The 27876-nt window shown below is 38.9% G+C and overlaps 1 protein-coding gene across 1 annotated transcript; it reads left to right on the top strand.

The window, feature by feature from the left end:
• The first annotated feature begins 383 nt into the window (after window positions 1-383).
• Window positions 384-27876, top strand: PAXBP1 (PAX3 and PAX7 binding protein 1). The gene is made up of 18 exons (XM_084283975.1): window positions 384-986; window positions 2178-2306; window positions 3930-4106; window positions 5792-6013; window positions 6615-6718; window positions 7492-7712; window positions 8678-8867; window positions 13383-13506; window positions 15765-15864; window positions 16310-16425; window positions 18200-18399; window positions 20404-20548; window positions 20728-20849; window positions 21605-21681; window positions 21947-22013; window positions 23602-23748; window positions 24068-24222; window positions 26372-27876. The coding sequence occupies exons 1-18, from the start codon at window positions 386-388 to the stop codon at window positions 26487-26489; spliced, it is 3015 nt and encodes a 1004-aa protein (XP_084140101.1). The 5' UTR covers window positions 384-385; the 3' UTR covers window positions 26490-27876.

The following is a 27876-nucleotide window of genomic DNA, read 5'->3' as shown; positions in this document are numbered from 1 at the left end:
ATTACAGACCAGATGATCTTGGAGGGCTTTCCCCACCCTCACGAGTCTCTGCTTTTTCTTCCAGCCAGCTGCAAGGCGCCCACAGACCCCTGCCCCAAAACCCTCCGCCATTTAGCGCGGGGAGAGCCCCCACACCGCTTCCTCTCCGCAGCCCAGACGGAGGAGGCACCCTCCGGGCGGGCAGGCGGCGCGCAGGGACTGACAGAGGCGGCAGCGGTGCCTGAGCCCCCCCCTTGTGCCCGCCGCGCGGTTTCAAGCAGCCCGCGCCGCTGCCGGGCACAAGATGGCGGCCGCCCCGTGGCCGGGCATGGCGGCGGCGGGCGGGCGGGCGGCAGGGGGCGCTGCCGGCGGCCGGGCTCGGCTGGGCGCTGCGGCGGCCGCCATCATGCTCGGCGAGCCGGGCCTGGGCCGCGGCGCGGTGTCGGGGCGGCGCGGTGTGGGTGCCGGGGCCGGTGCCGGTGCCGGGGCGGGGGGCTCGGCGCCCGGCGGCATGTTCCGCAAGGCGCGGCGGGTCAACGTGAGGAAGCGCAACGCCTCGGAGGAGGAGGACGAGGAGCGCGACGAGGAGCCGCCGCGGGACCCGCCGGGACCCGCCGGGGAAGGGCCGGCCGAGGCCTCCGCCGTGGCGGCGGCGGCGGTCGGAGGAGGAGGAGGAGGTCCCGGTGGCCCCGGTGGCCCCGGTTTGCTGCCGCTGCCGCCCGGCTGCGTGCCCCTGGCCCTGCCCGGCAGCCCCGCCGCCTTCGCCTGTGCCGCGGGCTACGGCGCGGCGCTGGGCTTGGGGCTGGGCTTGATGGCGGCCGACCGGGCGGGCCTGGGGGGGCCCCCGCCGCCCTCCCCGCTGCCCCCTCCTCCTCCCCCGCCGCCCGCGGCGCCTCAGCAGGGCAACGGGCTGCCGGCCGCCGGCCGCCACAAGGACAAGAAGCGGCCGCGGGAGGGCAAGGAGGTGCCGCGGGCCAGCCTGCTCAGCTTCCAGGACGAGGAGGAGGGTGAGGCGCCGGGGGGGGAAGGAGAAGGGAGAGAGAAGAGAGGGCAAGGCCCCGCCGCCTCAGCCCCTGCCTGCCCGCAGCCCTGGTGCTGAGGGAGGGGTGGCTTTGCTGAGCTTCTCCCTCGGGGTTGTCTGCCCCCGGTGTGGCCCCTGTGGGGGTTTTGGGGAAGAACTGCTTCATCGAGGGGTCCGCAAGGATTATTAGGTTAACCCCCGTGAGTAGCCAGAAAAGGGGCTGAGTGGTTCTGGGCTTCGGCTGCTGGCAAAATAGCTGCGTTTGTGCAGTGTTTTGGCTCATAATTCTGGATCCCAGCAGGTACCGCGCTCGTGAATTGGTCTATTCACACTCTGATAATCTGATTATGGGTAGTAGTCACCGCATATTAAAAATAACCAGAAATACCGCTCAAACTCACGACTTTATTGCATCCCAAAAGTTCAGGATGAACAGAACTGTTCTCCTGATGCCTTTTGTCAGCAGGACAGTTGGTATGCATTTGGAGTATCCCTCTTTGAAGGGATTTCCAGTGATCGCTGGAACTTGGGTTGTAAGGATGTGACAGAAATCCTGATCGAAATCCTGAAAACATGGAGTAACAGCATTTATTTGTGAGAAAAACTGTGGATTTCCTACATAAATCTACAGTGTTTATTGTTTCTGTTTTTTTTTTGTTTGTTTGTTTGATGCAATTTAGTTCTTCAACTTACTGCAGACCTCGTGGTAGGTTGTAGTTCTGCAGGCCTTTAAACTGGTAGGACTACAAAACACGGTTGTGCCCTTTCCCATTAGTCATATTGGCACGCGTATGTGTAAGGCTATGAAAAGAGTGATAACCCAAAATGTCAGGATTCCTTGTTTTCTTCCAAATTTGCGGTCACAGTGAAGGATCAGATGTTTAAAAACAAAACCAAAGATTAATACAGTCAGATAAATGCAGGTCATGTTTGTACACTATTGTGTACCTTCTGCCTTGCTTTTCTCTGGATGACTGAAAATGACTCCCCAAAAAACAAGGAAGAAAGTCCCTGTGAAAGGCTGTGCAACTCCGTGTTACAACAGTGCAACTCTATAGTCGGGTGAAATTATGTTCTAGCAGCACTTACCAAGTTCTAGGTACAAAATTAAGAAATCTAATAGTAAGTAAACTTCTTGGCGGAGCTAACACAGTGTTTTCCAACTTCTCTTTTAAAGAAACTGAAGAAGTTTTCAAAGTGAAGAAATCAAGTTACAGCAAAAAGATTGTAAAACAATTGAAGAAAGAATACAAAGAAGATCTTGAAAAATCAAAAGTTAGAACAGAGGTCAATTCTCCGACAGATGGTAATTGCAAAACTAACAGTAACTTCTGTAATGGCAAAGGTTTAAGTATTGTAAATACAAATGGCGTGTTTTCAAGGTGAATCCTCTGACTTTTCAGAGAATTTAGCACTTTGAACTGAAGTAGAGCATGCATTAAATTAAATGTGTCCATTTGAACCTCGCAAATGCTGGTCTGAAGCTGGTAGAGTTCTCTGAATCTCTGTCGTGTGGAAATGAATGTCAGAGGACGAAGCTTCTCAGATAACTACTTACGCGGTTGTCAGTAGACCCCGGTAGTTTCTGTATTTCAGCTCTATTTGTCAGATTAGCTTATTTTCTTCCTACATCTGGTGCTTATCTGACAGGATGTCCTTGTAATGCAGCTTCTCAAGAAGGAAAATCATGGGGTGAGCAGAGTGGTGTTCTTTGTTATTAAGTAAATTATCCAACAGCTGCGTATTTCACACAGTTTGCACCTTAGAGCAGAGTTGGTGGTCAGGATGATCACCAAAATATTGGAGCAGAAGGATCTTTTAACAGTACACAGTTCTCCAGAGCTTGGGATAGAGCCTGGGATTTCAGTTTCATTGTACTTCTGCTGTTGGTTATTGGGAAGCTCATTGGTAAAGTGTATTGATTCCTTTTCCCTGCTGGTTGGTTTGTGTAGAACAGTAACCTGCAGCCCCATGTCTACCAGTGATAGGCTTAAGATCTAAAAATGGCAATGGCAGAGCTGAAACTTAGGAGAGTTCAATGTGGTACGATGGAGAAATTTCCCTTCTTTCAATCACAAAACTCTTTAACTTTTAGTTAGTCTTTTAAAAATCTTAAAAATACTTTTTTTTTTTTTTTTTTTGCATGTTAAAAACCCACAAATTCTTTGTTATTAAAATCTTTAAGTTGCCTCTGTAATGGTATGGGGTATGAGTAGAAACAGAAATTATGATTTCTGTGGCTAATGTTCAGGTTACCTGTCGAAAGCCAGATCTTAATTCTCAGTTCTGTCACTAAGGCTCTGTAAAGATTTGCATTTTGCACATGTAAGTGTATGCTTATTTTCTGTTTGTTTTGTATCTGTAGTTGGCTTCGTTACAGTGCAGGGGCTGATCCTGAATCAGCTGTCTGGATTCTCTAATCAAATATTGATGTCTGAAAATTCAGAAATATGCAGTGTAGACTGGATAGTTGGGTTGTGTTTTAATGCTGCCTGTGTATTGCCCACCTAATGCAGGTTAATGTTGCACCTCAGCACAGGAGGAAGGTGAAACAGTTCTTTTGAAATAATCTGTTCTTGTAGAAAGATTTGGTGCAAGGTGGGCAATGCTTTCTAATTACCCACACAAGAGGCTGTGTGAAGGTTGTATGTATGAATTTAATTGTCGAGTTCCCTCACTTTTTTAATATTTGGCAATATGTGGAATGTAGTTGTAGTTTCTGCTTTGTAGCATTTCATTTTTAGAGGATGTCAGTGACTTAAATCACAATTAAAAAGGCATATTTTGCTAGATCCCAAGTAGTAAAATTATCATTTAGCATCTTCATTTGTTTTTTATTTTAGATTGTTAGACCTTAAAAAAAAAAAAAAAAAATGCCCCCAAGTGACCTTTACAAGAGAGTAAAATGTGAGCTTTGTTGTCTTAACAGTCGAACCACCACTAGAAAAGACAGGACAGATTAAGGATATAGGTCAAGAAGATGGGACTGCAAACAGTGAACAAGGAGAAGAAGAAATGGAAGTTGAAAGTGAGAAGGAAGAAGAAAAACCAAAAGCTGGTGGGGCTTTTTCAAGTGCTCTATCGTCACTGAATGTTCTCCGCCCAGGTTGGTTATTGCAATACCTCTGATATATTAACAGATGCTTTAGCCAGCATTTGCAGCAGACTAAAGTATTTGAGAGAGTAGGAAATGTTTTTCAGCAGTATATCCAGCATCTGAGGATTCAAGAGAATGCAGTTTTCCAAGGATGTTCAATTTTACGAGCCCTTTTGGAGATGTTTTACTACAGAATGCTTAATCTTGATGTCAAAACCAGGCATTTCTCAACGTGTTGGCAAACTATGAGAAAAATCTAGGTTGGAATAGGTGACTTAGCATGAATTTTAACTGGTTTCAGTTAAAATACTGTATTTAATTCGAGTGTCTCAGTTACATGTCTGCAAAGTGTCTCAAACGGTTTCTGTCTCTTTCTGTCTAATGAAGTTTTTATCAGGCTTTGAGGCCAAAGAAATCCATTTCAGAAAGTGTTTTTGAAAGTAGTTTGCTAATCGGTAGCTGATTCATGTGGTGGCCAGCTCCCTAAATGGAAGCTCCATCTGCATGCTCTGGGTCCTAGTTGATTCCCAAATGACTTTTCCTTTAGGGGCAATTGCAAAAGTGTGCGATACGCTCATTATTGCATCTGTAAAGGTACTGCTAGCTTGAATAAAATACCTTATTTCGAGTGTAAAGAGAATCTGAACTTCAACATTTTGTGCATGACTAGGCAAAGTAATGTTAAAAAGTTATTGAAGTTTCAAAGATTGATTTGTGGGGGCCATTTTTTATAATGTATAAGTAAGTTGCATTAATTTAGTGCTAGTGAAGTTCGTTTTTTTTCTTCTTACATGTGTTGTTTTTTTTCTTTCAGTTGTGCAATCTTTTCTTACTAGCTTTCTTATTCCTATTTGATGTCCTTTGATCTCAGAGCTACCATCATCTGTTCAAATGGTTGAGGATTTTTGTTCTCCAGAAGTACGAAGAGTTAGGGGCGATATCAGGACAAAATATGACATAATCAGGAGCCTCATTTTCTTCCTCCTGGTGCAGCAGTCAGGTTCTGTAAAAGGCTTCCTCTTCTCTAAAGAAGCATGGCCAGCAGGGCGAGGGAGGTGATTCACTCCCTCAGTGCTCCCAGACCTGGAGCACTGCGTTCAGCTCTGGGGACCCAGCACAAGAAGGACGTGGACCTGTTAAAATGAGTCCAGAGGATTTAAACTAAAAGATTTAGATTAAATATAAGGAAGAAATTCTTTCCTATGAGGGTGGTGAGGCTCTGGAACAGGTCGCGCAGAGGAGCTGTGGATGCCCCATCCCTGGAAGTGTTTGAGGCCAGGCTGGATGGGATTTTGAGCAACCTCATCTGATGGGAGGTGTCCCTGCCCATGGCAGGGGGGTAGGAATTACATGACCTTTAAGGTCCTTTCCAACCCAAACCATTACGTGATTCTAGGAATATATCCCAGAGGGACATCAGGCTTCTGTCCTTGTGGCGTGTCAGCTAATTGAAGCAGAGCCAGATCTTTTGGGAAAGATCCCATCTTTAAGAGTCACTGGTCTGAGTAATAAAGTTTGCGTATGTAGCTTTTAAGTTTCTTGCAAATGTATCTGTGAGTACGGATTTTTTTTCCCCTTTTTTTTTTTGCCATTTGCAAAGATGTTTTGATAGGGTGGCAGAGATAAGCAATAAGGAGTCACAATACCTGTTCTGTTGCAGCAGTTGTTTTAACGGTGTAAACGTCTATCTCTAGGAGAAATTCCAGATGCTGCTTTTATTCATGCCGCTAGAAAAAAGCGTCAAATGGCTCGTGAACTTGGAGACTTTACCCCCGTTGACAGTGAACCAGGTAAAGGCCGCCTTGTTCGAGAGGATGAAAATGATGCCAGTGATGATGAAGATGATGACGAGAAGAGGAGGATAGTTTTTACAGTGAAGGAAAAATCCCAAAGGCAAAAGATTGCTGAGGAAATAGGTAAAACCTTTTTAGAGAGACAGCTGATATTATTTGCACTGTTTTTACTGCAAGTGCTCCCTTTCAACATTTTTAAACAACATGCAGGCATAAATCTGGAGTTGTATTTCTCTTTTAAGAAAAAGTACTGCGTATTGGAATCTGTGTATGCAATCTTGTGCACAGACTATCTTCCTTTGGTTAGAAGCACACAACTCTATTTAATCTGGTAGAAACTTAGACTAAGGAGCAATTAATGTTGTTCCTGTACTTCTTAGGAAGTATATAGTTGTCAAAAGAAAATCATTAGTCCTTCAATAAAGGATTCTGCTTCCTAGCAAACAGGTGAAATAATCTTTTGGAGGAGGAGAAATAGTAAAGTAATAGGTTTATATTGTTGGAGGGCTTTATCAAGTTAATTGCAAACTTACCCATCAAATTTTTGAAATGGAACCTCTGTGATAACGATTTACAGATTAGCATTTTTAATTCCTTGTGAAGAAAGGGAGAATGCACTGAGATACTCCCACCAAAGTGTGGTCTTGTAGGTTTTGGAACTCGTGGCCCTTACTATGAATTCGTGATCTTCGTTTTGTTACCTGTCTGTTTTATTCCACTTCAGGTATTGAGGGAAGTGATGATGAAGCACTGGTGGCAGGGGAACAAGATGAAGAACTCAGTAGATGGGAGCAAGAACAGATACGGAAAGGAATCAACATACCTCAGGCATGTATTTCATTTGAGCTCTTTTTTTGGTTTGTTTCTGCAATATTGGCTAAATCCATTACAAACTCAGGGGGTTTATGGAAGGCTGTCTTGTCTGAAAATATTAGTATGTAACTTCTGATACTCTTTAGAAAGAAGTGAAAGGTCAGATTTTAAATATCTAGTGGTATCCATTTCTTTAGTCTCTTTGTTCTTGGTAGATACTGACCGTATAAACAGCATTTATTTGCGGCCTCAAATAGAAGGAGAATAACGATGCTTTGAAGAGACCTCTCTTCTTTCTTACCAGTGTTTTTTTTTAGTCTGTGTAAATGGTATGTGCTTCATTGCTGTTTACGTGTCTTCTGTTGTGACATAAACAGTTGAAATTGGTGGCAGGTTGTGCCGTTTGTTGTCTGTACAGTCATAGTGAATTGTCACTCAGTTGAAGATAATAGTGTTCTTCAAAAAAAACATTCCAGCAAAATCAAAATGCCGATTCTAATAAACGCTCTTAGCAAAACTTGGTTGTCGTAGGCTAGTTAAAATTGTCATTTAATAACTTGCTGTAAGTATAAATATTTAGATTAGTAATGATACTAAGACTGTCCATTTAAGAAGGTGCTTCTGAGGATTTTTCATCCACCTTAGATGCTGGAAGTTCTATGGTCAAAACCACTTGATAATTACTTTAGTATGTTTCTGCCTACATTTTGCACTTCATAAGCTTTGAGATGTGAAACAAAGGTTCTCCTTTCTTTAACACACTACAATCCCATGTCCTCTTCCTCTAGGTTCAACCAAGTCAGCCTGCTGAAGTGAATAATCTGTACTACCAGAACACTTACCAGACATTGTCCTATGGTTCGTCATACGGCATTCCATACACTTATGCTACGTATGGATCATCAGAAACCAAGTCTCAAAAAACAGATAATACAGTTCCTTTCAAAACACCCAGTAATGAGATGACTCCTATTACTATTGATTTGGTAAAGAAACAGCTTAAAGACAGGTAGGACAGACCATCTTTTTAGACTTAAAGACCTGTCCCCTAGCTTTCTGTTCCTCAGGCGCCTTTTAGTCTTGGTGAGCAAACAGAGTTTCATCGCTGGAAAAGTACTGACTGGCACATCCATTAAAAAAAAAAAAAGGCAAACAAAAAAAGCTCAAAGTGAAGATGACATTGACACTTTGTTCGAAAAACTCCTTGGATTGCTTCTCTGGAAGTGAAGCTTTAAATATGTGACCATTGATCTTGTTGAAGACAGGTCTGAGTTTCATCTTCTGGACACTACACAGTCTTAGAGTCAAGAATTGCAAGGCTAGTGAGGTGTTTAGCTTGTCAAGTTGCAGTCTTTTAAACAGTAAATCAAATTTTTTACCCTTCAGTAGATAAAGAATCTAAATTTTAGTGTAAACATAGATTTTTTTTTTTCTGGTTTAAACATTATGATCTGCTTGTCAGGTACACAAAATGTCCTACTGAATGAACAACCCAATTGCAATCAGAAATCTTTAGTTATAAACAACTTGGCACTCTACGTGTCTGCAGTATTGGTTTGTATGCCCAGTGTAGCGTTACAAACTGATAGTGAATCAAGTAGTAGATGAAGGCAAGTGCCTTATAGGAACTATAGTTCCTATATATACTTTTTGTTTCTTTGTTATTCCATAAAATACCTTTTCCTCCCAGTTTTCCTGTAGGGCTGGCCTTGCAGCATTCTGAGTGCTACATCTCCTTGTAAAAACTGGCAGGAGTTGGCAGTACAATGCACTCAGCACAGTCTAGAAAATTAATTTAAATCATTAGTCTTGCTGTTCATGTAGAGAGGGGAGGAAATGATAGGTGAAAGTTAGAGGTTGTCTCTTTACAATATTTCCATATATATACTTGGTACTTGCACTGTCTAATATCACAACGGTCTGAAATACATAGACTTTTGGATGTAAATTTGTTATTTATCCGTTGCCCCTCAGGTTGGACTCTATGAAAGAATTGCACAAAGCTAATCGGCAGCAATATGAGAAACATCAGCAAAGCCGAGAGGACTCTACCAAGGCAATTGAAAGATTAGAAGGGTCTTCTGGGGGTATTGGTGAACAGTATAAGTTTTTGCAAGAAATGCGAGGGTATGTCCAAGACTTGCTTGAGTGTTTCAGTGAAAAGGTAAGGATGCAAAAACATTCATCTTTTTTCAAAAAAAAAAAAAAAAAAAAAAAAAAAGGACTCTTAGTACATGCCAAACACATCTCTGTTTTTTTCAAAAAGTCCCCTGAGAACATGATCTCCTAAAGGTTTGGTTATTCAGATGTTAAATGTTGGAGGGATAGAATGATGAAAAATTAAGGTTGTTATCAAAGACCCATTATTTCACAGTATAACAGATTAGTGACTTCAGATAAGGTAAAAACATTTTTAGATTCTCTGTCTTTTTAGATTTATGGCATTTCAGCGTTACTCAGATGCCATTTTTTGTTAACCTGATACTCAACACATGCAGAAATAATGACGGAATTACAACATTGCTAGCTCTTTAAATGCTTCATCAACACAGTATGAAAATTGTAGCTTGTGCTATTATAAACTTTCTCGTGTCAGGCAGTTTCACTTGTTTGGTAGTGTCCTAGTGCCTGAAGGAGTTAAAATTAGTGTAGCAGACTGAAAACACCTAATCTTTATTAAATATATGTGTGTGTATATATATATATATATATATATTACACCCAAAAAACTCAAAACTTATATAGTATGATACTCTTGTATATTTCTAACTTGAGAATTTAATTCTTTTAACCTGTTTTATTCATGCTATATTTACTTAGTTTTTTTTTGTAAACTAAGAGGAGCTCCTGAATATGTACGACGTGTGTGTTTATATATGTGTATGCACACATACAGGAGCTCTAAAATTCACTTAGCAGTGCACAGGCTATTTCTTTGTTGTCTTCTGACTTGAATACAGTAGCAGGTAATAAGAGGATATCGTGAGTAGTAAAAGCTGCTGCTTAGCTATCTTGTTAGGCATGAGAAAGGAACATAGAAGCATTCCGGTTGCTAATCAGTTAGACAGTAATTGTTTGGCATTTAGTTGTCTTCAGAGATGCCCATCTTCAGTCCTGTAAGCTGGAGAAGAACTATCAGTTGTGAACAAGCAAGCCCAAGGAAGTATGGACCAGTTTATTCACCCAGCTAACTGATCAGTTAGGAAAAGTGTTGTTCACTGAAGAACAGGAAAAAACAGGAAAGTGTATTGTTAACTAGTAGTGTAACAATTTCAGTTCAGTTTGTCCGAAGGGAATTGACCTGTCTAGCTATACTAGGAAATAAATCAATTCCAGCCATGATAAAGGAAACTAGCTGCTGATAGTTTAACAAACAGGCTTGTTAAAGTTGCTTTCTTACAATGTATCTTTGTTTTCCTGGTCTTCTAAAGATTCTACGCCTGGATCCCCTACCCCTGACTTTCCCAAAATACCCCACATGCCAGTCCCTTGAACTTTCAAGGTGTTAGTTTCCATCTCATGCTTGTTAAGGCAGTTTAGAGAGATGTTTCTGTTTTCAGTTAGAGGTTGCTTTATGTACAGAGAGTTGCGAAGTTAGGATGTGACATGGTCAGTTTAACAGAGGCATATGACATTAATTCTGATGTCCTATGTATTTCTCCGTTCTTCGGCCAAATAATCTGTTTCAGAATTCAATGCTTTCAGCATGACAAAATTACTGTCAAATTCAGAGTAGGCCACAGGACATTGCAATTTTTTTTAAAGGGGTGGGAGGAGGGAACAAAATAAAGTAATAAAACAATTATCAGTTTTTATTTCAGTGAAATAATGAAATGCAATAGGAAGATAGATTGCAATTTTTTGAGTATAGACATAAGTTGCCTTCAGCTTTTTTTGTAGGAGCTGTGGCCCTGGCTACTTCATGTTTAAAACAAGTGCATGTATGTGTTTATAATGTGTAATGAATTATGATTGTAACATCTAAAAGCAAAGAAGGTGTGTATATGAGCAATACTGTGGATGTGCCTGTATATATGCATACAAACGTATACACGTGTGCTTGTGTGTGCGTATGCATATATATAAGCACATATCCCAAGTTGGTATAAAACCAGGGCTCCCTATCCTTCCAAATATGATGTGCTGATGCTTTCTCTTGATTGTATTAGGACTAGTCAGGGTTATTAGTCGAATTCACGTTGTTATTGGTCTGAATGAAGAAGTTGTTTGCTGAACAATCACAAATGAGTGCACAGTGTTCTTGTCTGGTGCCCTAGAATTTCAGTGTATGTCCATTGACTTAGTTTTGGAGAATAGAATATAATACCATAAGGTAGACCTTCGTCCTCCTACCACCTTATTTCTGCTCTTATACACCATGCTCAGTGCTTTGTGACCCCCAGCCACACAAGACCATTTTGCTTGTATTCTGGTTTTGAAGAGATACTGAGTGTTAGAAACACTTTGCTCATGGGTAAGGTGCAATGGAGAGTACAATGAGGAAACTTCTTTGAGAAATTCAGAAACAAGCAACAGAAGCGTCAAATCCTATATAATGTTTTTGGTTTTTGCTTTTAAGTGATAGAAATGATTGAAATAGAAGAAGCTTGCATGACTAGTAGTTCCTTCACAAGTACTTATTTTCAAAATCATGCTTTCTGAGAAGGCTAGAAAGTGGTAATGTGTCTTTACTTCTTGAACCTGAGAAAATACAAGGGACACAGAAAGTGTTACAAGCCTACCTTTGACAGCATGATTAGATGAGCTGTTATTTTACATGCAAAAGCAATTTATCAAAACACACTGTGTTATCAGGAAAGGGGGATTGTAGATTAAAGTTATCCTTGTCTTCTAAATGGTCAGAGAGCATTCCAGTTTTCTTCTCACACTGTTCACAGTGAAAGTGTGGGGGGAAAAACAGTCAAATAAATAATTGAATTTAAGGTAATGACTAAACAAAGCAGTGAATGAATGAGAGCTCTGCCTTTGTAGTAGTCAGTGAATCTGTCAGTCACTCATCAACCACAGCATTGATGATAGAGGAATAATGGCTTCTAAGTTTCTTGCATTTTAAATGGGAAATAATTTGAGTGGATTCACATATACACATACGTAACAGTTTGGTGTTTTTTTTTTTGTTTGTTTGTTTTTTGTTTTTTATCCAGAGGCAATTATGGAAAGAACCTGTAGGGATGCTTCCAAAATCTTTCATTTAGCTTTTCGGTTTTAGAATTCCCTTGACACACTTAAGGCAAGAAGCTCTATTTTCAATGGCAAACTGCAATAAAACTAGGTTTTTTGTTGTTAGTTTGTTTTTAAAATATTACTTGGGTTTTCAAAACTGTCTTGAATTCAGAACTTAGACTTCCAACACTGGGTTATTCCTTCCCCTCCTCATTCCTTCTGCTTTGTTTTCCCTAAAAGAGAATGGTGTGTATGTTCCTTTGATTTTAATCCCTGTAGACCAGTTTGTCGCAGAGAGCTAAAACTTCTTTCATTTTAATGTGTCCTCGGATGTGTGTGTCATTCTCAGCTGAAATGGCCCTGCAGCTATAATCTCATAAGCTTAAATATCACGGGAGAAGGTTGGTGTTTTTTCTTTAATAGCTGCTGAGTCACATTCTAAATTACATCAGGAAACAATTTCTGATTTTATCTGTTTTGAAAAAAAAAAAAAAAACTGTAATCCTGGATGGTAGGCAGCAATGATATATCTGAGCTAAAAAGGCTGGAAGACTATGGACTAAACATATGTCTTGGAGGTAAGGAGGATATGGCAGAAGTGTTCATATCAAAAGCAACTGACTCATGGGAGTTGCCTTTCCAAATTAGGAGATTGTTAAAAATTCTGTTTATATTTGAATATTTATGATGGTCTAATTTTAACTAGTCCCAGGAAATGAAGTTCTGCAGAAGTAGGCAGTGAATCTGCTATGTAATGTCAGGAAATTCCTAGCTGTTACCTATTTTTGTTGCTACTGAAATTCAGTCCGCTTTTTTTTCTTTGTGGCAGGTCTGATCCAACTTAAGTCTGTATCTTTCAAAGATTATGCTTAATGCAGAACTCACACACTTTGTACGGTTTTGATTTTAATGATAGGCTAGAATAACATTTTTACTAATTCGAGTTATTGGCGTAATATGTTTCAGCAGAGTTTTACTGCATTTCAGTGATAATTCTGTATATGCTAGTGAAAGTTATAGCTAAACATTAGCTGCTGTCTTTAGGAGGTTAGATTGTTGCTTTGTTTTGTTGGTTTTTTTTCATTGTGTAGAGTCAGGTTCTCATCTAACTATAGAATACTACATTCTTGTTTAAAGATACAGTGGAAACAGGGAGGTTGGTGAATTGTAAGCGTTGTAGCAATGTTCGAGTGCACTTAGTAGAGAAAATAGGAGTGCTTTAAATAACATCTCACACACTGGAATTACTGTCTTACTGTGTAGTCTCATTCAGTCAACAGAAATGACTTGCAGAACACTTGCTGTGCTTGAAAGCTGACAACATTGTTGAATGCATGCGTTTTCTTCAAGTCGAAATATTTATTGGTCTAAATGATGCAAACGTCTTGTGCTGCTAGAAGTGCAGTGACAGCGTTATGCTTCGGAATAGTATGGCACCCCAGAGAGCTAAGCACCTGGAGAATTGGATATTACGTAGTGTGTTGTATTTTTACAGGTGCCTCTGATTAACGAACTTGAATCTGCAATGCATCAGCTGTACAAACAGCGAGCTTCCCGCCTTGTCCAAAGACGACAAGATGATATTAAAGATGAATCTTCGGAGTTTTCAAGCCATTCAAGTCAGTCCATCTTGAAGGTTTTTATTATTCATTAAACAACCTTGTTTACTTACTATGGCTAATTTAAATGTAAATGTTTAAAAGTATGAAACTGTCTTGAAGTTTATCCTTACCTTTGAGATAGGTAGAAGCAAATTTAGATTAAAAATTCTCTAATCTGTTTTGGTTTAAACTCAAAGCCACTCTAACTGACTTCATTTCTCCTTTCTGTTGCTCTTAACTGTATTTTCTCTTTCCTAGCACTTTAAATGTATGCATGGTGGCAGTGACAGTAGTGGTAGCATGTGACTCCAGATTTTCCTCTTTTGTCAGGACTTTTTTTTAAACATCCTTGAATCTGGAAATTTCCTGCAATATCTACAGTTAACTCTGTACAAAGCCATGAAGCGTTGGGCTAGAGCTGACTTTTATCTCATACTTTATTTTGTAGGTAGCATAAGTATTTGTATTCAGACACTTAACTGCTAAAGCTAAGAAACTGGAAGAGGTTATTGCCATTGTTAAAAATCGGACTAATACAAAATGACTCTAAATGACTCTGTGTGGATTACAGCTTAAAATTTGCCAGTTAAAATACCTGTTTAGTGTGTGTGTTGAGGGGGGGGGTATGTAAAACTCTACAAAAGGTCCAAATGTTACCTTGCATGAAAACGCACATTCCTTGGCGGAGGTTTTAATCTGCATGTTAAATGACGGTTAAAATACATTAATAGTAGGCGTCTTTCCACTTTGAAGAGTGCCCCACTTTTTAAAATGCTTTCTTGTCTGTCCTATTGCTGGCCTAAAATCCTGTAGTACAAGCCACTTCCAATTCTGTCACAGCGTGCCCAGAGAAGAAATGTTGGTCCCACTAGAACTCACTGAGTATGACAAAGCATTAGGGCATCAGAGTTAGTCATGCCTTTACGGAACAGTCAGTGTTTGTATTCCTTTTAGGAACTTTATTTGGCATCCCATGTAGGTCTTGCAGTTTTACTATAAAGGTGCTGTGGTGAGAACTAGAAATCTAGTGTACTGCAAATGAATTTCCTAAAATAAACCCAGAACGGACTAATTTGGACTGTTTGTAGATGGTGGGTTGGTAATAGTGGTCATTGTCAAGGTTGGGTTTTAAAGGGAGGTCTTACTTAGTATCAGGGAGTTTTGAGAAACATCTTCCCTGGGTTCTGTGATAATGTGAGGGACGGAACTGAACTATCTCAAGACACAGTGAACTGATGCCCGCCTTTGATTTGATGTGTGCTGTGGACGTGGACAATTTGCATTCCTTCATACAGTGTCAGAACACTAACGGGATATAAGTGACCTTAAATTTGTCTGCCCAGTTTTATTTTACTTCATTGTAAAGACGTAGCTCAGATTTGAATAACATCCAAAAAACAAAAAAAAAAATGATGACTTCATCTGTATTTTAAGGCTCTTAGTAGTTCTGGTACGGAATTGTAATATGGACATAGATCATCACTGATATTTGTAACAACGGATAAGTAAATGGATTTAGTTAGAATATGTAAACTTACACCTGAAATTTGGGTAGGCTGTTGTTTAGATGTCAACGTTTGTATTTTAGTGGGTAGGTGAGCACTGGCTAACACTCAATTCATTTCTAAAGATTTATGTGAAAAGAATGAACTGGAAGCACTCTCGGACCTGTCTGCTGGTTGCTGATCAGTTTCACTGCTTAGCTGTGCTGTTTTCCATCATGGGGAACATCTTTAATGAATCGCGGCCTACAAGGAGCTGGGGGGGAGGATTTGTTTTCCTGCTGATTTTGATACATTTGAAACTTGAGGTGATGTCAAGAATATATGCATGGAGACTATGACGAGAACTCTGGCACATCATATATTCTGACTCGGGTCACTCTTCTCTGCCTTCTGTTTTGTTCATTTTATTTTCAAAAGATACACGGTCAACATGTTTATCTAAGGAGAACTGTATGCCTTGGAATATTCAGTTTAAGAAATACCTGTTAAAACCATTGACTTTTGCATAGGTGTGCTCTGTGTAAGAGGGACAAGAGTGAAGTAAGGTGAAAAGAGTCTTCTGTTTGACATTTAAGTGGAGATTTTTCCGAACGCCATTACTTCCTCTTTTAACCTCTACACTTGTGGAACCAAGACCTCTGGGTGTATCTTACACTTTCTACTTCAAATTACACTTAGTTTAAAGTAGGCACAGGGCTCTTGTGAGACAACCTATAACACATTATATAATCATAGTTAAACATTTTAATTTTCATCCATGTAATTTTACAGATAAAGCGCTGATGGCACCAAATCTTGATTCTTTTGGACGAGACAGAGTGCTCTATCAAGAACAAGTAAAGCGTCGGACTGCAGAAAGAGAAGCTAGAAGGTAGAGGACTGACATTCCTTGGCTGTTAGGAGTATTTCCTACTCATGGAATACTCTTATCCAGTGTGACATACTAACATAAAGAGCAGTGTTTCTTCCTTTCCTGTTAAGGGAAGAAAACACTTAAATTAGTATGCTGGGAAGAGATGTTCCTAAATATCCCAACTTAGTATGCAAATGTACAAAACAAGCAACCATTAGACAATGCTGATATAAAATTGCTAAGAGAGTGTAAGCCCGTTCAGCATGTATGTGTGTTCTGCTGGTTCCTCTTCCTTCTATTACTTGAGGCAGCAAGCCAGTGGGATGTTTGAGGTAATGACATTGTGGAAGTTCTTTTCAACCTGAACTTCCTCGCATTAAAAATTGTGACAGGTTTAGGCCACTATGTTCATTGTGTAGGGGGAGAAATATAATGGCTTTATTATACTGCTGACCCTTTTCAGAGCTCGTCGTAGACAAGCAAGAGAGCAAACTGGGAAGATGGCAGATCACCTTGAAGGCCTTTCCAGTGATGATGAGGAAACTTCAACGGATATTACAAACTTCAATATGGAGCGAGGTTAGAAAAGCTACTGAAGCCTCATGCAACCAAATATAGAAAATTTGGCCCAAAAAAAAAAAAGCTTGACACCAATGCAGCCCTGTACATATATTTCAGCATATTTTGGAGAAAGTTTGAGGACTGTTCCTTACTAGATCGTGAATGTGACCAACAAGGTCTCTTGTGCCCATCTGTTTTGCGGTTTGCAGCTAAACAAATAGCCATGTCCTTAGAGATGCTTTTTATTTAATTCAGGCATTGTCTTGTTAGTGAGCTGTACTAAGCCTTCCTTCCAGTCTGGAACATGATTTATCGTTCTCCAAAATCTGTTGAGAACTATTTTGATGTTAATGCATTATTTTGTTTTGTATGTAGAATTCTGAAGACCTCAGTGCTTTCAAAACTTCTTTTGCTGATAAGAAGTATTTTTCCAAGTGTCTAGAAGCACAATGACAAAGCTTTTATAGGCTTTTATTACTACCTGGCAAACTTTGCAGGTGACAAAGAACAATGTTGACTGCAAACGTTACAGAAAGGTTCTATGGTACTGACTGATTCCACATTCCTCTGTAATTTTATAATTGGTTTACTCCAAGTAAATTTTATTATGCAGTTATGTGTAACCCTAATCATACAATGAATGGGGTTGTAAGTTAAGCTAATGCCTATTAAGCACTAGGAGAACTGTAAGAAACTTGAAATGGAAGACAGTTTGGTGGAACAGTCGGTTTTTACTGCAGCAGTTAAAAGGCAAACGGAATACTAGAGGTTACTATGAAACCAGCAGTAAAGTAGAACATTACTGTAATAATCCTGTTACCTTCTCACCTGGAAACTGAGTACAATTACAAAAGAGAATTTAATCAAAATAGAAGAAATATGGAGAAGCAAAGCAGTAGGGACCACATACATAGAATTGTTTATACACATATGAGAAAGGGTGGTGCAGCCATTGTAGTCCAGAATGGTCAGTGGGCTATATGGGCCAGCGGGATGCACTTTGGACCCGCTAGCTTTATTTGTAGCATTGTTTCAGGATCCCCGTGTGAAAAACAGTTGTATGACATAGTCTAATTTTCTGTTGGCCCTCCCACTACCTGCTGCATGTAGTCGTTAGGTGTGTGCAGATAACTTCTATAACAAAACATTTAAAACCGTGTCTGCAGCAGAAATGGCTGATTTTTTTTTTCCAGGGTTTAGTTTCATTTTAGAAGAGATGAGAAGAAAATAGTCTATAGTGAAAAAGGTTTGGGCTGTTTAGAATACTAGTGCAGTAAATACAGAAAATACAAGGAATGTGCTAAGAGATTGTAGTGATCGTTCAGTGCCAGCAGCCATGTTGTGTTGTCAGCCAGGTCCCACTCTGCCTGAAATGCTAATTCAGTTGGCTTAGCTCAGAGATGTCCTGTACTTACACTTGGATGAAGAAAGTTGTAGAATAATTTGAGTTCAAAGGTGCCTGGAGATCTGCTGCTCCAAATTTTGGTGCAAAAGAAAACCAGCTTTGAAGTTAGGTCCACACTGTTCTCTTACCTTTGTGAAAACAGCCCAAATTATCACTAGTCGAATATCTGGTAGGCCGAAAATCATTGTATGATGTTCTTGAAGTAAGGATTATACGGTATGTGAGAGCGCTTGCCATGTTTTTTATTTTTTTAAACCAAAGTTTAAAAAGTTTGTATATTTGAAGCAAAAATGTTGGTAGGAGTTGGTTTATGACAGTCACCACTGAAGTTCCTCTTGAAAGAAGGAATAGTGGTTAATGTACTGCTGTATTTTTCCTCCCCACCAGATCGTATACTGAAAGAATCCAGCAAAGTTTTTGAAGATGTTTTGGAAAGCTTTTACTCCATTGATTGTATTAAGTCACAGTTTGAAGCTTGGCGTTCAAAGTACTTTGCTTCTTACAAGGATGCCTATATTGGCCTCTGTTTACCAAAGCTGTTCAACCCTTTAATCAGACTTCAGCTGCTTATCTGGACTCCTTTGGAGGTAAGGTCCTGTGCAGGCAACTTCCACGTAAGCTTCTGTATAGCGTGGTTCTTTCACACATCTGTAGAACAAAGTGAATTGAATCTTTGGTGCGTGCTTCTCATAAAAGCATGATCTAGGCATGCAGCCTAAAATGGGCACCTCTCTTGGGGTGGAGTGCTTTTCTGGGAATTTCCTGGATTATTGTCTTCTGTGTTCCCAGCAGGCCAGAGATGAATTGAGCACATGCTGGTACCTTCTCAGGGACCAGAAAGTCAAGCAGTGTATTAAATAATACATCTAGGTTTTAAAATATTTCCTAGAAAATTGTGATTCTAAAGAAGGTGATTCTTCAGGAGAAGTGGAACCACTAAGTGCGTTTTCCAGTGGGCTTGTGATCTAAGTCCCTACATCATATCTTTCTTTTTCTCACCTGTCCTTCCATACCCAGTAGAACTCTGGCTGGCAATTGTCTTCCACGTAGTGCTCATTGCCCAGTAATTAGGTAGGGAGCATGGGAAAAGCAGGACAGCACAATGGCAGCGTAGTGGCCCTGGCCCGTATTCATTGTCCAGCCTGTGTGTGTATGCTGACGTGCGTAGCCATCAGGACAAACAGTTCAGGTAACGTTCGACTCCCATTATTCTTCCTGGTAGTGAAAGCTCTCATAAGGTATTTCTGCTGCTGTCAAGTGTTTATTTTCACGGTACTGGTAGGAACTTGCTCTTTTCTGCCACGTTGGCTTTTACTGGGGAATGGGAGGTGAGTCAAGGCACACAATGTGATTGCATAAGCTTGTTTTGTTAGGAAACGAGGCTAAGAAAGAAAATTGTCCTCTCATCTTTCAAAATGTAGTTCATTTACAGCACCTTCTGCAGATTTGTCAGCCTCTCTCTCGAATGACTGCATCTCTTCTTCAGAAATGTTTTTTTTAACTACTAAGAGGATGTTTGCAGAAGGTGATCTTCTGTCTCCTCTGCTCTGATTGCAGAGAGATTCTTCTTCAGAGAGTATTCAGAGTATTTACTTTGAATTAGTGGGAGAATCTATGAAAGCTGCCTTCATTAAATTTAAAACTGTTGTGAATTCTCCCTTCATCCATACTAGTTTTGTGTGAGTTCCCAGGCTGGCAAAATGAAGCTTAAGTTAGTTGGAGACAAGGTATAGAATTCTTAAATCTCTTTTTTTTTAATTTTGTGCCTTACTGTTCCTATTATATTAGGCATCTTGCTAAGTTTGAAAAATTACAAGGCATTTATGAAAAGAGGTTTTCTTAATCCAGAAAACATGATTTTATAAAGCAGCACAAATGAACTGTACTTTTCACATTTCCTTTTTTTTGTTGTTTTTTTTTCCCCACCTCAGGTGTAATTAGAAATTTTTAATCTGTGGGGCAGCTGGTGCCCAAAAAAGCAGTCTTCCTTCCACCATTTTCACTTCCATTTGATCTAGTGATTGTGTGGTTGTACAATGGATTAGTTCATTTGGCTGATTTATGGAAAACTGACCATGCTCTCCATCCTCTTTCAGGTTTTGGTTGGGTTGGGTTATCCATATACACTAATTTGTCTCGTAATGCCATGATTAGTGGTGTCCAGGCAAAGAGGAAGGAAGTTTTCTTCACTTCTCGGGAATCAGGTTTGCCTTTGTTTCTGAAGGAACTAGTATCACTGCTTCAGAAGCAGGTTAGCCAAAGCAGGAGGTGAAATAATTTGCCAGTCCTTATGCCAAATCAAGTTACTATTTAGTCATGAGGCACCATATGTATATATATATATATTTTTTTTTTATTCTAGGAGAGAGGGGTACATAACACATAGAGGAAAAAAAAAAGGACTACATTTTCACATTTTTACTGTGCTCAAATGCTTCCTACCCTGCTTGCTTAGAAAACTTAATAACCTATTTTAAAGCAATTTTGTTATAGTTTTCATGTGTATTATTCTTGCAGATGTTTTTTTTTTTAATGTGTTGACTGCAGATCTCTGTTTAAGAATCTGACCTCTTCTCTGTTCATTTTATTAGGGCAAGTGCCGTGATTTTGAGACTATGCTGTGGTTTGAATCATTGCTGTTTTATGGCTGTGAAGAACAGGAGCAAGAAAAAGATGATGCTGATATTTCGCTATTACCTACCATTGTAGAGAGAGTTGTTCTTCCAAAATTAACAGGTATAGTCTTAGAAAGAAAAAATGAAGGAGGGGGAGCATGGATGGGGGTGGAACAGCTAGCTGGTGGTTGTTCACGCTTTTAGATTTTACTGTTTTGTAAATGTGTCCTATATGTCTGAGTGTCTTAGTACCTGTATTTGAGTATTTGCAGAATGGAGTAATTCTTTCATCTCCTACAGTGATTTCTGAAAATATATGGGATCCTTTTTCTACAACACAAACATCTAGAATGGTAGCGATTGTACAGAAACTAGTAGATGGATATCCTTCAGTGGTGAATGCAGAAAACAAAAATACACAAGTAAGTTGTTTATTCATAACTGTCTGGGATAGGTTAAGGAACTTGATTGTAGTTTTAATATACTATATTGGAAAACACAACATGTTTAATGAGGAACAAGAAGGAGACTTTTTTTCAATTCTTCGATGCTCTGCTAGCTAGTTAATGGAGAAACAAGTGTGCTAATAAATAGGAGAGGGAATTCAATAAAGTCTCCCTAAAATTAATGGTAGAGACAAAAAAAAGATACCAAATGTTCTGTGACTTCTTGGTCTGCATTTTTTGATTTAAGGATCAGCTAAAAATAGTTACTTACCTTTTTTAGATCTTTGTAACCTTTCCAAATGTGTTGCTTCATAGTTGCATTGTTTTGCTTGCCTTCTATGAATGTGAGAATTAACGTCATGAGTTCAGATTCCACGCGAAATGCAGTGTCCGTGTTGCTTTTAGAATAGCAGGAGATCAGCCAAAGCATGTGTGTATAGGGAAGATAGCAGAAGGTTAAAATTGACAAAAGCCCAGACTTCGCTGCAGCTAATTGTGTAGGGAAGCTTAACGATAAAGGAATTCCATCACTTTCAGTTTTTGTTGAAAACGCCAAGTTTTACCTCTAACCTTTACTGTAGACTTCTCTAAGACTGCATGCGTGCGTACGTACACATGCCTTTTGCTGTTAGGGTCACATGTGGTCTTTGTTATTTTTAAAATCAGTTTCTGAGTGGTTAACGAATAAGCAGTGCTTTGACAACTTGCTAAGAAATATTAATCTGTTTCAGATGCTTTTAAAGGCATTGTTGCTAAGGATGAGGAGAACACTAGATGATGATGTATTCATGCCCTTATATCCAAAAAAGTAAGTTTGCTTTCAACTATTAGACCTCTCTGTTGGCAAGTCAGTGTCTTCTGTCTGTAGCTGATAGTGTTTATACCTCTGTGTGGTTCACTGGTTAGATACAAGAGCAAACTAATTACCATGCTGTGAGGAATTGTCAAAAACAAAGCAGAACTAGAATAAGAGAATATTCATAGAAATGAACTGTGTGTGGGAAGGAGGAAGTCAGCAAACTCCAGATAGAGGTGGTCTTGGTTACTCATTAAAGAAATCTCTTACTTTCCAGCATCTTAGAAAACAAGAACTCTGGTCCATATTTGTTTTTCCAACGCCAGTTTTGGTCCTCTGTTAAGGTAAGTCAGTAAATACATCTGATAAATATTTGCTGTAGTCAGTGTAGCAATGAAATCCCCTTCATTTTTGTGGAAAATGGTAGATATAAAATCGCCTTTTCTTTAGATGAAAGAAACTTACAGTAGTAATCTTAACCTTTGATAGTACACTGTGCCCTCTTCAAAAGATTGCAAAGTGTGAAAGCATCTTTACTCATGTATTGTGGGTTTACTTGGCATGCTCAACAACTGAGGTTTTTTTTTTTGCTTGTCAAACCATATGATTGTTTTACTTTATTTATGTGATAATGAGAGCATTTGGTTTGTCTCTCTTTTTGTAGTGTCAGAATTTTCCTGAAAATAACTTGGATAAACAGTTTTCCAACCCCTTTTGGAAAACTTGTTGCTATTCATAAAATACGAGAACAGTTGTAATCTTAGTTTACTTGAAATGATAAAAGAGCGTGAAAGAAATGTCTCTGTGTGGAATGTGCAATACAGAGTTTTCAGAAGTCTAAGAAGCTGTAACTGTTGTAGATTTTTTTTTTTCTTCACATCCTTTTATTGGAAATATTAACTCCCAGCTAAGGAGGAAAGCATGAGACATGGTGATTGAATTGTTGATCTCTGTGGTCATGCAAACAGAACTTTTGTCTGGAGTTCTTGATTTAAATTGTAGCAATGAAGGAGGCCGTATTCTGAGTGGGTTTGCAATCACGTTGTTTACTTAAAATATTTGACACTGAATTCTTTCACTTTGGAGTAAAGTCAACTTCTTAAATGCTGTCTGGAGCAAAAAGTGCATAAAGCACATTTATTAAAATGCAGTTCTTAAGAGCAACACTGAAAATTTACTTTTGGTTTATGTCTCGTAAGACCGAAGTTGCTTGCTTCTGGCAATATTTGTTGGAGCCTGGGCAGTTTAGAACTATGAATGCTCTTATCGCTGCTCTGTTTTAGAGAGGCAATAAAAACACAGCTCTCTTGCACTAGCAAGGCAGTTATAACGTCACAGAAGAGCAGAATTAGAAGCTGGGAGGCAAGTGCTCATTTACTATTTCTTGATGATCTGCCTTAACGGTAAACTGCTGGCCGCATTCATTTTTACAAGGCTGGCAGCAGTTCTCCACAGGCTGTATGCCATGGGGAATAACAGCTGTACAGATGGCTTAGCCAGCACTTCCCTTCAGGCATTTTCTGCGTCTTTTGTTTCAGCATGCCTCGGAAATAAGGGTTCACTGATAGCATGCCTGCAGATTTCAGTGATCAGAGGCTGTGAATGTGCCCCTATATGGTATGTGCTGGGCCTCACTTGACATCGACATCAAATTTTGAGAACAAGGTGTCTTGAAACTTAGTTTTTTCACTTTCATTTCTGGCAAAACAAAAGGAAAATTTGAGATGATGATTGTTGTTGTATGGGAACTTGCAACACCTGAGCAATGTTTTAATGGATTCTGGATACGATACTTTTGGAGCTGTCAGAAGGCATATTTCCCTTGCTTTACTTTAGCTATATTGCTGCATTTGAAGAGTCTTTAGAGTATTTGACTAACTTCTCAGTTTCATGACACTTTAAATAATTACCTTGCCTGTATTGTGTTTTCAGTTATTAGGAAACTTTCTCCAGTGGTATGGAATCCTTTCAAACAAAACCCTCCAGGAGCTGTCAATAGATGGTCTGCTAAATAGATATATTCTTATGGCTTTCCAAAACTCAGAGTATGGAGACGACAGCATAAAGAAGGCTCAAAGTGTGAGTAATATCCAAAAAATAAAAAAATAAATAAACTTGAGGTTACCCATGAAATTTTGACTTTGATATCTTCATATCATAATGCCAGTGAACCAAAAGAACATTCTCTGGTTCATACCTGTAGATACATGTAGTTCAGGTATAGTGTAGGTTTTGGTGCTTTTGGATATTTTTTTGGATTTTTTTTGTAGGTTTCCTGCTGTTTGACTCAGTTGAGTCTTGTAACTGCAATCTTACCTGGCAGACTTAATAATTCACGTTAGATAACTTTTAAATTTGTGTTGCTTTGTTTTTTAACTTTCTTTTTCCTCTTGTTTAGGTAATTGCTTGCTTTCCTAAACAGTGGTTTGCTAATCTAAAAGGAGACAAGACTATTTCTCAGCTAGAAAACTTCTGTAGATACCTTGTTCATCTGGCTGACACGATTTATAGAAACAGCATCGGTTGCTCTGATGTAGAGAAAAGAAATGCAAGGTAACTTATTTTGAGTTAATCAGTTGTGATTCTTGTGCTTTGTGTTATTTACCTGCAGACATACATAAATACCTTGATTCTCCTGAAAGTCTCATGAAACATCTTTGAGTTCAAACTTTTTTTGTTGTGGGATAGTAGATGAGGAGATTTTTAAAGGTGGTTGAAAACAGCAGCTGCTGTTTTAATTAAACACTCGAAACATTTTGCACTGCTCCTTTGTGTCCTTCACTCTGGCAGATTTTGTAGTTACTAGTTTTGGACGGCTCCACCTTGTAAACCTGTTGCAGATTCCTACATAATGGCTTCTAAATTACAAATCCTGCTTTTCTATATGGTTCAGAAGTTCTGCCTTTGTTTACACAACCAACTAGATGAACCTGTTTTCCCCTTGATCAAAGAGTCATTTTACTTTTATCTGATAACCAGCATAATTAAAAGTTTGGCTTAGATGCATGAATGCTACTGCTAGCCAAGTAACCCACATATTGGGTGGGCTGCTCTAATGATAAACTTAAAAACTAAACTTAAAAATTAAGTGTTTGCACTGATAAACAGGAACATAACAAGACTGGAGGAGTATTTATTCATGTGCTGTTGCGTGGGGAGAGGTTGCAGGGTCAATAGTTCAGTTGTTCCAGCAAACCTGCTTAAACTGAAACTTGGAATCCTTGCTGCTACCTTCATTAGTCACTCTTGATACCTGGAATTGCTTGAGCCATTGCTCAAGTTACTTTTTTTTTTTTTTTTTTTCTAATTTACGCATGGCACTGAAATGTAGGAATTTCCCTTTAAGTGTAGCACACGATTTCTGGTTAGGAGCTTTTTCGTGTGTTGGCTTTTTTTTTTTCTCCCAGTTACCATATTGGTTATTGGCACTTTTCTGTCTTTAGATTCACTTCTGTCTGTGACATATGAATCATCTCATTTTCAGAGAACACTGAGCTTTGTGCCACACTGGGATGTACTTAATCTACTCCTTATCCTCTCCCAAATTATGCCTTAGAGCGTTGTGTCTGAAGTATGATAGCAATGACACGTACCAATTTAAATTTCCTCGTGATTCAAATTCAAAACAAACTCTTTACTCAATGAAATTTACTAAAATGAAAATGCCTAGCCTAGCATGATACAGTAATTGAAACAAAAGAGTTGGTAGAGAATCCAGTAGAGATTAGAAACAGGCTACCAAAAGAGAGAGAATTTAATTTGAAAGAACCTTTTTTCACCTGCTGAAATAATTTGGTGAAGATTTATATTGGAATATAGGAAGAGAAACACCTAACTAATTCTTTTTTTTTTCCCCCCATAGTAAATTCTAATTTAATTTTTATTGTCTGGACTTCGGCTCTTTTTTTTTCAACTTCTAACAAAACTGTTCACATTGTCTCCATTAAGCACATAAAATAAGTCTGTTGCAGGTATTTTACTTTCTGTAACCTAAGGATGTGACATCTGTTCATGTAAAACCTAGTACAATTGTTTGAAAGAAAAAATCATTCATTTCTCCTGGGAGGAAAGTATATCTTTTATCTATGTCTGTTAAGGGTAGTTTTCCAGATGTTGGGTGCTTTTTTGCCAACCAGATGCTTTAGTTTTTAAGATGAATTTTGGTTCTCTAGTGTTTTTTGTGGGTCTTGCTTAAACTTCATGTCCATATTCCTTACAAGATGCAAAGATTGCTCTTGACAGCTGAAGAAGTACAGTTTTCTCAGGACTAGGATCAATCTGAATTATAATGTGATTTGTTGGTGGCAAGCTTCATATTTTTTAAGGCATGCATTAAAACATACTGTTTTTTTCCTGCTCAAACATTTTTTGTCAAGAGAGCTGTGACTCACTACACAGCACCATAAGTAATCCAAGAGTTTTTCTTGAGAAATGTTTCATCTAGTATTAAACCATATGTATGACCAGTTCCTACTCTCCCTTCCTGTCTAACACAACATAAAATTTCAAATTTTGCTATGAGGTTGATAACCAACCTATTTTCTCTCAGGCTAAGCAAGTGGAGATGATGTGAAGCTACCAGAAACGGATTTGCTGTACAGAGTTATAACATGGTTGTTTGTTGAAAAATTTACACTTTTAACATGATCATTCCATTCCTGCATTGACTTCCCCGTCCTCTTTTGTTTGTGTTTTTTTTTAGGGAGCAAATAAAGCAGATCATAAAGCTTCTAGCAAGTATACGAGCGCTGGATCATGCTATGACAGTTGCAAATGATCACAATGTAAAAGAGTTAAAAATTTTAATAGAAGGAAAATAGACTTTTCCGACATCTCGTTATGAGCTTTAAAACCATTCCTGATGTGTAATTTATGTACATATGTAAAGTTTCTTAAACTGTAAAGTATTGATCTTTGTTTTAATACAAAGTGCATTCTTATATACAGCATCCTTAAAAAAAATATTCTAAAGTTGACTTCTTTAGAAGCAAAAATGAAATCCCAAGATTGTGATCTTCCCAGAAATCAGACTTTGCTTAAAGTTTCTCAAAATCTTGTTTACAAAAAACACTTTATACCCATGATTAGTAGTCATCTACTCCTCCATGAATTGTTCCACGGCTAAATGGAATGTGTAGAATGTATTAAGTGTAATGCAATATTATGCATATATTTATACCACCATCTTACTTTCACACTGGATATGGAGATCTTTTACTGTTCAAAAAAGTTTTTCATTTGCTAAAAATTACTTGTTTTGAAAGTAAAACAATCGTATTATTGGTCAAAAGGGCTGGCAAAATATTAAAATGTGTGAAAATCGTTTGGCCTAAATAGTAGAAAGACTTCCAGGTGGAACCTGACCTTTAAAAAGCAGCTGTGCTTCACTCAGATTGGAATAACAAAAAAGTATTTACATTCAGATATGGAACTCTACAGACTGTTCTTAGAAACAAAATAGGAAAACCTAAATCAGTGCTTAACTACTTCCTTAATTCAAACAATGTAAACTCAAGATTATGATGCACATTTACATGACAATGTTTCCTAATCCCCAAACACCTTACATTTTCTAGGAAAACTAGTTCACCTGTGAACTCTGGACCCTCATTCCTTTTGCAAGGTGGCTAAGTTCATTGTTTTTATTCTTTTTTATTTTTTTTTTTTATAAATCCATACTGGGAACCTCTTTCTTCTGATTGGTATGGCTAAAGATGTTAAACTAAATGAAGGTGAGGAAGAATTTATATTCGACGATTTGAAGTATTTGTATTGTAATAAATAGTCAAACGTTTAATTTCCTGCTAAATGCCCTCTAAGAAAACAGTCTTGGAAAGCAAAGCATTTAATTTAGCTGTAAATTAAAAAGAAAACCCCTCAAATATTTGATGATCTACATTGGAACACCAGTGATGTGATGTGGTGATGGGGTCCAAGGCATGCTAAGAGCTGTACTAGCCTTGGATTAAGAGCTATTTCCCAGTGTGCCCTACTTTTCGGGGGAATCGTAGCAATAAATTGGCATCCTGAACAACGTAAGAATCACTGTATGTTAAGCTTCTGTCATGTGGTATAAATGAGTATATTAAAAACGTACAATTTGTAACATGCACACTTCATTTGGACACTGAACAATTGTTTTTCTGAACTGTTGGGATTGATGGAGTACATTCAGAGTATCTGCTTTTAAAAAATGTTTCAATAAAC

The sequence above is a fragment of the Netta rufina genome (genome assembly GCF_964035555.1).
Source record: "Netta rufina genome assembly, chromosome: 1".
Classification (NCBI taxonomy): Eukaryota; Metazoa; Chordata; class Aves; order Anseriformes; family Anatidae; genus Netta; species Netta rufina.
This window is presented reverse-complemented; position numbering and strand designations above follow the sequence as displayed.

Bases quoted from the DNA above. Each gene is read 5' to 3' on its own strand.
- PAXBP1 (XM_084283975.1), top strand. From the start codon at position 386: ATGCTCGGCGAGCCGGGCCTGGGCCGCGGCGCGGTGTCGGGGCGGCGC. The intron at 18,400-20,403 runs GTAAGGTCCTGT...TCATTTTATTAG, and splicing joins TTATCTGGACTCCTTTGGAG to GGCAAGTGCCGTGATTTTGA. The intron at 24,223-26,371 runs GTAACTTATTTT...GTTTTTTTTTAG, and splicing joins GTAGAGAAAAGAAATGCAAG to GGAGCAAATAAAGCAGATCA.